The sequence below is a fragment of the Salvelinus sp. IW2-2015 genome, unplaced genomic scaffold, assembly GCF_002910315.2.
Source record: "Salvelinus sp. IW2-2015 unplaced genomic scaffold, ASM291031v2 Un_scaffold3331, whole genome shotgun sequence".
NCBI classification, from domain to species: Eukaryota; Metazoa; Chordata; class Actinopteri; order Salmoniformes; family Salmonidae; genus Salvelinus; species Salvelinus sp. IW2-2015.
In genome coordinates this window covers 54,205-66,205 of record NW_019944615.1, presented here as the reverse complement: position 1 = coordinate 66,205, position 12,001 = coordinate 54,205, and the positions used below count along the sequence as shown (strand labels likewise).

Below are 12,001 nucleotides of genomic sequence, written 5' to 3'. Positions count from 1 at the left end.
CACACACACACACATTAACCTGATTAATGCTTTGTTCTGGTCCAGGGCCTTCCTGGTTCTCAGGGTCCCATCGGCCTGCCAGGAGAGAAGGTAGGCACCATGCATCTCTCTTCATTTCAGATTTAAAGACCTGATCTTGTGACCTCTATCAGCTCCYCRCCCCAGGGYAGGCTGGCCTTGAACGTTGTGACCCAGTACCAGCCACTCCTGGCTCCCATTCAGATTACAGAGGACACTAGACAGGAAATTAATATCCAGGAAACACACACTGGAACACACACACAGGCAGGCAGGTAGTCAGTGCTGTGCTATCACACACCACAGCCTKCTCACACTATAGCAGGGCTACTCAACTTCTATTTCCTAGGTGGTAAAGGTCCGGAMGYATATTGTCTTCATCGGCGTAGTAACAAACCCCCACCTCGTGAGTCGTGACCCACATGACCCCAGACTGTTCACTCTCKTCTTGTTGGCAGAAAMAACATTTAGCAGTTCTTAACTAAATTTCCCTGRAATTCTTCTACACATTTTGTCATGGAGCGGAGAGAAAATGGTGCAGTTTTAAAGCTAATTTCRTTCAATTTTGTGTCAACAAAATCCATGGGGGCCSCCATGAGCATATCATCTGTCCATGATAACTACAAGATTTATATCGCTGGTTAGCCTAACATACCTACCTAGCTAACATGGGCTAGTTGATCAACTGTACATTACTGACATGTTAGAAAAATCTKTYWRMMRRYTRYWWMYARYWKARAAGAGGAAAACTTCCCATATACTACCACATTTCAAAATGGCACCTTGTACATTCTACTGTTACAYCTCTCAACCACATTAATAAATTGAAAGCCCGCGTTTTTAAAATTACTTATTTTTWAAGTCGGTAGCCACCGGTTGAGTATGGCTGCAATAGAGGCTGTTCATAGTCAAAAACACATWTACCCTGTATCACATTGTTGTAGTCTGGTTGTTACCCTRGTGATTGATTTGTATATACAGTAAGTTTCACCACTCATGATCTGTCTCTGTCCCCCACAGGGTCCCCAGGGGAACGGTGGGCTGCAGGGACTCTCTGGTATCGATGGCCCTACTGTAAGTACATCCATCTGATTCTTCCTCAGCAGCGCTGACCTTACCAGGGTGCATTACCTCTTCTCCACCAGCAGGGGAGAACAGAAGGCATTAGGAAAGTTCTCCAACGCAGTATTTCAATTAGCTCTATGAATGAAGGATCTGTTTACAAAAGGGCTTTGCTAAACTTACATCCACATTACGTAATAGTAAACAGGGCTTATGTTTCGTGTGTACTGTCATGTTCTACAGACACAACACCCTCCAAGTCCCTCTATACATTGTGCTGTATTCACTTTGCTTTGCACTGTCCATCAAGCTCCATTGATTGTTTCTGAACAGACRTGGAGATCTGTGGAGAGTTCTAATAGTAAGGTACCGSCGGCTGGTACAATGCTCTATTACTTGTTATAAACATGTGTGAGCCTTTATAATGTCTTATAATAAGACTTCTAATATGCTATGTCTGTTSAATGTGTGCAGGGCCATCCAGGAAGAGAAGGCCCTCCAGGAGAGAAGGGGCTCAATGTGAGTTACAGTACAGCCCGTTAGACCTGCCTGGGTCATCATACCACGGTGCTGTCATATAAACATCCATATTATCCAATCACGTTCACMCATCATAATTCTCACCTCACATTCGTTGAATGCGTCGTCATCGGACACTCCCTTCCACTCCGATCATGTTCGTCCACGTTAGCTCGCCGTCATCATCAGCACTCCCGTTGACTCATCCTTTTCAACATTGTATTTGAACAATGCCATCGTCATTGCGCAGTCACATGCAATGCCCGTTACTCCGCTCATCAGCGGTATGGTATTGATCATAAAGTGCACTCATCGTCATTGTCCAGTCAAAAGCACTCATTGCCATTGTGTGATTTGACTACATTAGCCCAACACAATTGCTCACTAGCATCTGTATAATGGATAGTGCTTTTCAGACAGATGAATCCTGATGTTGTTTTGTCGTACAGGTTTTGCCTGGAACCCAAGGGCCTGTTGGTTATACCAGGGACCTCGCGGTGTCAAAGGTGAGTCAGATGCGATGTAATGGTTACTGTTAAATGTCCTCAAAGGTCAATGGTGAGAGAGATAGCCATTCCCTCAGACATTTCAACTCTTCTACCTGTGGTGGACATGTTGTGGGAGTGTGTGTGAGTGTGTGATTGACAGTTGACAGGTTCAGAGAGAGCAGGTGTATTCTTAGGAGGAGATCCAATGACAGTGGGAATAACGTTTGATTGACAGTAGAAATGACAATGTTGGATAAGAGAGGAACTGTTTATTGTTGGGGGGTGGATTGTGGTAGGTGTGTTTGTGTGTGTGGGTGTGGTTGTGGATGTGTGTGTGTTGTTACTCGTGTATATGCGCGTGTTGTGAATTTAGCGTATGCACATGGAATTCAAATTGTGTTTGCTGAGGATCGGTCGGGCGTGTTGCATCATGGCTGGGGGATGCTTGCTCACACAAAGTAAATTCCCGACCGGGAATATCCTCACGGGCCACCACTATAGATCACTGCAATAGTGCTACATCTGTTCTTCGTCTCAAAGTAACGCGCAAGCTGACCATCATCTGCAAGTTTGGTATAGTATATACAAGCGATAGGTACATACTGGTCACACATAGCACGGAGCACACTGATCAACGCGTTACAAGACGACACTGCAACAAGAGTCTCACTTCATCAACGTTCACTAAATACTGCGCAATCTGTCCACACTCAATTCCGGTGTTTTCTTCATAATAATGTCTGATCAGCACGTAAAACATACAATACAAACCATCGCGATTTTAGAGTAACGAAACAGCTCCATTCGCACTGCTCTCGCTTGATGTAACTCTTATATATGCCTCTAGAAACGTGTACTGAGAGATAAGTGCAGATCACATGACGGTATTTACCTTACTGTAATGTGGTGGTATAGTTCGCAGCTGCATCATTCGTGGCACTGTGAATACTGCACCTTGGCTCTATCTTGCTTGAACATTGTCTAATGACATGTGCATACTCACGTTACTCACACACACCAGAACACTGGCGAGCTACAAAGAATAGTGAGTGTCAGACAGGTCTGAGGGAGTTAAGGGAAGGGAAGGAAAAGTGTTGGGAAAAGAGTCATTTGTAGCTCGCTTGAGGCATAGGTGGTACAACACTAGAAGACATAGACGTGACTTACTCTCACTGTTCCAAAAAGCTACCAGTTGTCTCACTGATAGATGCTTTGTACGGTCATCGCATTTCTACTCTCTTATGGTTTTTAGGAGTTATGACATCCCCCATAGAGATTTTATTATAGATCAGAACAGAACCACACTCTGTCCAGATCATCCAGTACTGTGGATTATGTTTGAGATCATGCTTGTCGAATGCACTCTAGAACATCTTTCTGGATCTCACCTTCTCTCTTGCCGAGATCCACTGGTATTGCACCGGAGTGAACACGATGGGCTCTCCCCGGCGTTCGGGATAGGTGCACACTAGGGCCCTACACCATATGGTGAGAACGGAACACACAACAGGTGCAGGGTAGTGCAGTTCTGAACTCTGGAACGCCAAGAACCTTACTCACACACGCTTTCAGATCAAGACGCTGTCTTACTGCATTGTACTTGAACGAATAGTAAGGGTATTCTAATAATTGTTAGTGGAATGATGAATTGGAGGATCCTCAAGTATGTAGTAGTCTAGACCCTATGCTTTCTTATCATCATGGCATCTGACGCTAGTCTGTTCTTCTTTCTGACTGGACAATGACGATGAGCTTGCATCTTCTATGCTATCAATTACCATACCGTCTGATGACGTCGGACGTCGGATTTGCTGTGCTACTCTCGGGGGTCTGCAATGCACGGTCACATTCTCGTTGGAATACTACTTCTCTACCATCTCTCAATTGCTTCTGAATCAATCGCGTCACGTGTCATACTCTCTGGTGCTGATCGTGCACGCTCTTCTCTCTTCTCACTCAATGATCTGGTGATTGCTCTCTAATGGATTTGTACTTGCCGTAACTGCTCGCTACGCTCATTAATGTCGGATCTCTGTCGTCATCTCCATCTCGGTCATCTCTTCTTATCGCTCTGGCCGTGTCCTTGATTGTCTCTCTTCATCGCGTGCATGCTGTGCTCTCCGATCTGCTCTCATCCGACATTTTCTTGTTAGGATCCTCATCCTGTCTGATCATTTACGGCTCTGCACTGCGTCCTGATCTGCATCTCTTCTGCTCGTTGCATACTGATGCTGCATATCGGTCGTCACTTCTGGATCTCTCTATGTTGGATGTTATGGGTGTGTGTATGTTGTCGTGGTGTAAGGGTAGAAAGTTAACGGAGGGTCACAGTGAGGTGGTGATGGAGCGCGGAGCGGGTCTAACGAGGAGCGGGCTGTTTATTTCATAGTGAGACTCAATGATAAGATCGGAGACCCCGCAGGCTAGGTAGTGCGAGACGGTTGCGAGTGCGTCTGGGCGGGGCCATTTCGCTGTTTGATGTGTCGTCACAGTGGTATAGGCACGGGCAATCTATTTCAGTTGAACTTAGCTACGCAAAGAAATATTTCATACTTGCTTATGGCGTGTACTCATCGGTTATGCAATATGTTTTGTGAGGTTAAATTGTTTGTTGGATTACATTGTCTATGATGTAATGGACGAATTATTAATAGCAGTGTATACAGCGGTGTTACGCGACTTGGACTCATGTATAATAACAGTGTTGTAAAATTAGAAATGAACACGCATTGTCTGACCAAACCGACGGCGTGGTTCACACTAAGTATTGCATTTAACACTATTATATATGGAACTCACTCCAACAGATTTGTTTCCTATGGTTCTGTTTGTGCAAGTGAAATTGCCAGTCTACAACCATAATGATGGAGTGCTTGCATGCGCACTACTGTTTTGCATTACGCTGATATAATCTTCTCATATTTTCATCTGCTCTGAGTCTACTCATTGTTGCTCTTGTTCTCTCCGTAGGTGACCTTCCTCATGGGTAAAAGGGTGATGCGGTGCATGTGGTGGCTCGGGATTAAGACCAGCGATAGACAGTAGGGACCCACAGAGGTGAAAACCATTTCAGCAAATGTTTACACGCAGTACTTTTAAATCATTTTGTTTGTATCACACTCGTGTGTTAGTAAAGAGTCTTTTAGAAGAACAGCCATTGATAGTAGTGTAGTAATCAGATCCTTTGTGGTCTCAAGCTCATGAGTGTACCAAGGTACAAAAATTTATAAAGCATAAGACATTAATCTGTTGCTGATTATAAATAGGTTTATCTCTTTATTGCCTCTTGTCTTTATCTCTCTTATATCATAGGCTGGTTGCAATATAGATAAGAGGAGACATACGCCACCTGGTGTAAGGGTTTAGGCGCGTGCGAGTGCTGCTCTGAGAGTTAGAAGTAGGACGTCAGTATTGGAGGCTCAGCTCTGTGTTGAAGTTTGACTATGGTTAGATTTAGCTTAATTCGATTGCTGTGGTTAATTATTTTAGTTAATAATTGTGTGGTTGATGCCATGATTAATGTAAGGCTGTAGATGGTTAACCTCTTGTGTGGTTCTCCAGGGATCCGTGGGGTTCCCTGGTTTTGCTGCCGGGGTTCTCTGGGAGAGAAAGGAAGACGGGTTGAGAACAAGGACCTGTATTGAACCGTACTGAACCGTATTGAACCATATTGAACGCCATAAACCCTCTAGCTGTAATGCTCCTCTAACCATCCCAAAAGATTGGTGAACTGCCTGTAGCTGTTTTTTCACTGATAGCAACTGATTCGCTAATAATGCTGGATTTCTCTTCTGCAGGGTCCATCTGGTCAAGCAGGAACTGGGGGTCAGAGAGGTCCTATGTGAAGTTTTAGATTTCTCCTCTGGTCTTACAGCATTTAAGTCTGTTTGAATCTCTATTGCATTGAGACCTATGGTGAGGTGTGAGTCACGGTTTTCTCACCAACTGACATTGCACACCATTCATTTACAAATCAGTGGTCATCAAACTTGTTTCTGAGTCCAGATGCACTTTCTAGATCAAAATGCGAAGCCGAGACCTACGCTACAGAAACAGAAGATAAAAATACTTAAGAAAACATAAGCCTAGCAACATTGGACCAATTAAAAGGCAGTTCTGTAGCAGTGAAGGTTTGTGCAGTAAGGCTATAGGCCCATACGTTATCACTATGCTTGAATTGCCCTGTCAATGTTGTTCTTCTCAGACCTATTTAGAAATTATATTTCTAAATTGTAGGTATATGATCACATTGGCAGTAATCAATTTGTTGTATTACTTGTGAGGCAGCAGCTGAGTGAGCATTAATCATTTAATATTTATACATTTATTTTACTGCATCTTGATGGTTAGCATTTTTTTAATGGCTTTAAAAGTGTTGAAAAGTCCTGAATAACAACTTAAACATAATTACTTCATAAAAACAGCAGCTCTTTGCTGTATTTGTGAGCCTATCTCTAAGCCATGGTTTTAAATGTTTAGAAATCTCACATTATCAACTTGCTGTGCGTTCGAGGCTTCTTTTGACAGCCTATGGCGCAGGAAAACTGTGCAGACACAGTGATCTCGAGCGATCTGATTGGCCAGCGCTAGGCCTTTTTATTGATTTTGCTCTCGTGGGCCTGCCGGTAGTGGAGTTCTACTTCAGACATGGTTCAAAATGGGAACACTTTGCCTTTCCGGCACCGGCTGCTGAATAAGTACACCTACCACCAGCATTAAACTCATTTTAAGAAAAATAGGAACGCAAGGCTTCATCGTTGTTGTTTTTTTACAGAAAACCAGACCGGTTGGCGACCACTGATTTACGTCATAGGAACTCTCATTCACCCCTTGTCATTTATCCTTCTCCTATGGATGAGTTGTGTTGTCATAAGGAGGATTATATTGATGTTGTTTTTTTTATAGGGTGCCAGAGGGGGGAGAGGAGCACGAGGACCAACAGGAAAGTCAGGCGACAAGGTGGGTTTAGGCCAGTGCACAGCTGTCTCATAACGAGAGTAGGAACAGGCGCTGTTGTAAGTGTTACTGTTCAGCACAGCATGCCATGCCATCTGGTGCAAAGAGATACTACTTACAATACTCTGCAGCTACATGTTTGAAACTGAAATGAGTTATTTCAGGAGTCCTTTCAAAAGACCACCAATGAAATGATTAACAATGGTAAAAAAATATATTTTCATAAAATGAATAGACCAACAGGCTCAATAACTGTGTTTCTCTCTATCCCAATCCTCCACCTTCTACATGATCCACCAATCAGGGCACCTCTGGACACGAAGGCCCACCAGGATCCACTGGAGACCAGGTAAGCTTCAGTCTGACACATAACCTTCAAACCCCAGAGTTGAGCTATAATATAACACAGCTAATAATAGCATATCTAATAATAGCTAGCATAGGATGATAATATTACAATGATACACCCTGCTAGGAAAAAGCATCATTATGCTTCACAGATACATAACAGTGTACGATACCTACTGGTAAAGATAGTCAACTGGATTGAGTCTTTGTGTTGTCTGGTTGATCGTACAGGGACCCCAAGGACCACAGGGAAGGAACGGCGAGGCAGGACCTAAGGGACCTAATGTAAGTGTGATGTGTCAAATGACAAGCAGCTTTTTATTTTTTTTATTTATTTAAGCTTMATTTAACTAGACAAGTCAGTTAAGAACAAATTGTTATTTACAATAACGGCCTACCCTGGCCAATCCCTAACCTGGACGACGCTGGGCCAATTGTGCGCCGCCCTATGGGACTCCCAATCACGGCAGGTTGTTGTACAGCCTGGAAACGAACCAGGGTCTGTAGTGACGGGAGCCACTCGGGAGCCCCTGCATTGTTTAACATGTTTCTGTTTTTCATTCCAGTCTTACGTTGTGTCTGTCTGTACTGTMTTATCTCTATCTAGTGTGTATGTGTGTCTAGGCTAATCAAAAGTGCAATATTATTTTTCAGGGAGCGGCAGGAAAAGACGGACTACCAGGTCATCCAGGACAGCGAGGGGAGCCAGTGAGTTAAACTGAGATTCTATGATGACCCAGGAATTATGTGATTGTTAGTTACTTTTTTGCCGTTGTCCAAATATGGACATAGATTACAACACACATCAAGACACCTAATAACACCACAACAACAAGCAAGACAAAAGCTGTGGCTTGGATGCTGAATTACTGAAGTGCTASAGTGAGCTACATATTGAAGGCTACTAATCCTATCCATAAACAACTCTCTCTCTCTTTCTCTTTCTCTCTCTCTTTCACTCTCTGTCAGGCTGGCTCTTTCTCTCTCAGCTCTTAGCTTTGGTTCACAGCTTCACTTTCTGTTTTCTCACCTGTCATCTCTCCTCTCTCAGGGCTTCCAAGGCAAGACTGGTCCACATGGGCCAACGGGTGTGATCGGACCACAGGTGAGTTATCCAATAAGTGATTAGAACTACATTTGTAGTTCTTTTGTGACACAATGAAAATCAAACGTATAAATGAGAGCTGTGGGGTAATGAGAACTCCTGTCTTGTTTTGTCTCTGTGGTTGTCGTTAGGGTAAATCTGGTGAGACTGGNGAACAAATTGTTATTTACAATAACGGCCTACCCTGGCCAATCCCTAACCTGGACGACGCTGGGCCAATTGTGCGCCGCCCTATGGGACTCCCAATCACGGCAGGTTGTTGTACAGCCTGGAAACGAACCAGGGTCTGTAGTGACGGGAGCCACTCGGGAGCCCCTGCATTGTTTAACATGTTTCTGTTTTTCATTCCAGTCTTACGTTGTGTCTGTCTGTACTGTMTTATCTCTATCTAGTGTGTATGTGTGTCTAGGCTAATCAAAAGTGCAATATTATTTTTCAGGGAGCGGCAGGAAAAGACGGACTACCAGGTCATCCAGGACAGCGAGGGGAGCCAGTGAGTTAAACTGAGATTCTATGATGACCCAGGAATTATGTGATTGTTAGTTACTTTTTTGCCGTTGTCCAAATATGGACATAGATTACAACACACATCAAGACACCTAATAACACCACAACAACAAGCAAGACAAAAGCTGTGGCTTGGATGCTGAATTACTGAAGTGCTASAGTGAGCTACATATTGAAGGCTACTAATCCTATCCATAAACAACTCTCTCTCTCTTTCTCTTTCTCTCTCTCTTTCACTCTCTGTCAGGCTGGCTCTTTCTCTCTCAGCTCTTAGCTTTGGTTCACAGCTTCACTTTCTGTTTTCTCACCTGTCATCTCTCCTCTCTCAGGGCTTCCAAGGCAAGACTGGTCCACATGGGCCAACGGGTGTGATCGGACCACAGGTGAGTTATCCAATAAGTGATTAGAACTACATTTGTAGTTCTTTTGTGACACAATGAAAATCAAACGTATAAATGAGAGCTGTGGGGTAATGAGAACTCCTGTCTTGTTTTGTCTCTGMGGTTGTCGTTAGGGTAAATCTGGTGAGACTGGGCCTAACGGCGACAGAGGACACCCTGGGTCACCAGGACCCCCTGGAGAGACGGGTTTACCCGGAGCAGCAGGCAAGGAGGGATCCAAGGTCAGTCCGTCGTGTTCATCTTCAGTGAATCATCTTCACCACCACCATCATCATCATCATCATCTTCAACACTATCATTATTATCATCATAAAAGCAATCTATAGAAGATCATACATGTCTCCTCCAGGACCCTCTCAGAAATGAGATATGTCACCTCACCTCAAGGGATTTATCCTTCCCACAAATTTCCAAACTGATAAAGAGGAGAAAAAAATTCCTCATTCCATACCTCACTGTGCTCCGTACATTACCGCTCATAAAATATGGATGTTCCTCTCAGTTGATGTGACTGTTGTACTGTATTCTGTGATTTATCACCTCATAAGAGGCCTGCGGTGAAATAGCACAGTTACAAATAGAAATCAAACTGGATGGACATCAGAAATAGAGGAAGCTAAAAACAAACAAAATATAACTATTGTAAAATAGATTGTGTCTGTAAAATGTGTATAGTATGTATAAGCCGGAAGTAGAATCCAAAGTGTTATTGWTTATTAGTTTACTCCAATCGGGGGAGGGGTGGTAGAGTTTGCGGGGAATAATAAAGGTATATTCAAAAAAAAWYTGTYTATATGTATGTATGCATATATGTATGTGTATGTTTGTATGMATATGAATGTTTATGTATATATACACTACCGTTCAAAAGTTTGGGGTCTCTTGTTCTTGAAAGAAAAGCWATTTTTTTTGCCCAATAAAATAACATCAAATTGATCAGAAATACAGTGTAGACATTGTTAATGTTGTAAATGACTATTGTAGCTGGAAAGGGCTGATTTTTTATGGAATATCTACATAGGCGTACAGAGGCCCATTATCAGCAACCATCACTCCTGTGTTCCAATGGCATGTTTTTGTCATAATTTTCCAAACTGATAAAGGGGAGAAAATTTCCTTCATTCCATACCTCACTGTGCTCCGTACATTACCGGCTCATAAAATATGGATGTTCCTCTCAGTTGATGTGACTGTTGCACTGTACTCTGTCATTTATCACTCATAAGAGGCCTGCTGTGAAATAGCACAGTTACAAATAGAAATCAAACTGGATCAGAAATAGAGGAAGTACTAAAAACAAACAAAATATAACTATTGTAAAATAGATTGTGTCTGTAAATGTGTATAAGACTGTATTACTGAGGTAGAAGTCTAAGTGTTATTGTTTATTAGTTTACTCCAATTGGGGGAAGGGTGGTAGGTTTGCGGGGAATAATAAAGGTATATTCTAAAAAGTGAATATATGTATGTGTATTTTTTGTACATATATGAATGTTTATGTATATATACACTACGTTCAAAAGTTTGGGGTCACTTTAGAAATTCCTTGTTTTTGAAAGAAAAGCATTTTTCTGCCCATTAAAATAACATCAAATTGATCAAGAAAATACAGTGTAGACATTGTTAATGTTGTTAAATGACTATTGTAGCTGGAAACGGCTATAAAATAATGTAAGGATTAAGATGGCCAAAGAACACAGACACTGGACAGAGAAACTCTGCCTAGAAGGCCAGCATCCGGAGTCGCATCTTCAACTGTTGACGTTGAGACTGGTTATTTTGCGGGTACTATTTAATTAGTTACGCTGGCCAGTTGAGGATCTTGTGAGGCGTCTGTTTTCTCAAAATAGATATGGTTGCTGAAATGGGCCTCTGTAGGCCTATGTAGATATTTCATAAAACATCTGCAGTTTCCAGCTACAATAGTCATTTACAACATTAACAATGTCTACACTGTATTTCTGATCAATTGATGTTATATTAATGGACATTATTTGAATTTTCTTTCAAAAACAAGGACATTTTCTAAGTGACCCCAACCTTTGAACGATAGTGTATATATATAGGGTATGTATGTGTATGTATGTTTGTATACTGATATATATATCCCCCAAAATATAAGGGGGATTGGAAATGATGCAGACAATTACATTGATGGAAGCAACAATCTGTTCGCAAATTAAAGCTGATCCACCATTAAAAAAAATAAAAAATAAAAAGAGGCTGTTGTCAGCTCACTAGTAGACTCATACCTAATTCTCCATGTCTGTCTGTCTGTCTGTCTGTCTGTCTGTCTGTCTGTCTGTCTGTCTGTCTGTCTGTCCTGTCTGTCTGTCTGTCTGTCTGTCTGTCCTGTCTGTCTGTCTGTCTGTCTGTCTGTCTGTTCTGTCTGTCTGTCGTCCTGTCTGTCTGTCTGTCTGTCTGTCTGTCTGTCTGTCTCTGTCTCTGTCTCTGTCGTCTGTCTCTGTCCTGTGTCTCGTCGTGTCTGTCTTGTCTGTGTCTCTGTCCTGTGTGTCCTGTGTCTGCTCTGTCTGTGTCTCTGTCTGTGTCTCTGTCTGTGTCTCTGCTGTCTCTCTGTTGTGCTCTGTCTGTGTCTC

The 12,001-nt window shown here is 42.6% G+C and overlaps 1 protein-coding gene and 1 long non-coding RNA gene across 2 annotated transcripts in view; both read left to right on the top strand.

Annotated features, from left to right (window-relative positions):
* The first annotated feature begins 42 nt into the window (after positions 1 to 42).
* LOC112075669 (uncharacterized) lies at positions 43 to 2,075 on the top strand. Its single transcript, XR_002895025.2, has 4 exons — positions 43 to 90; positions 1,039 to 1,092; positions 1,555 to 1,599; positions 2,049 to 2,075. It is a non-coding gene; the product is annotated as an uncharacterized lncRNA (long non-coding RNA).
* Positions 2,076 to 8,549: 6,474 nt separating this feature from the next.
* Positions 8,550 to 12,001, top strand: part of LOC112075668 (collagen alpha-1(XI) chain-like) — a 9,825-nt gene continuing 6,373 nt past the window's right edge. Inside the window, exons 1-4 of the mRNA XM_070441006.1 lie at positions 8,550 to 8,582; positions 8,906 to 8,989; positions 9,333 to 9,386; positions 9,518 to 9,625. Of these exons, the coding sequence (XP_070297107.1) occupies positions 8,550 to 8,582; positions 8,906 to 8,989; positions 9,333 to 9,386; positions 9,518 to 9,625 (279 nt within the window). The remainder of the gene's footprint in view (positions 8,583 to 8,905; positions 8,990 to 9,332; positions 9,387 to 9,517; positions 9,626 to 12,001) is intronic.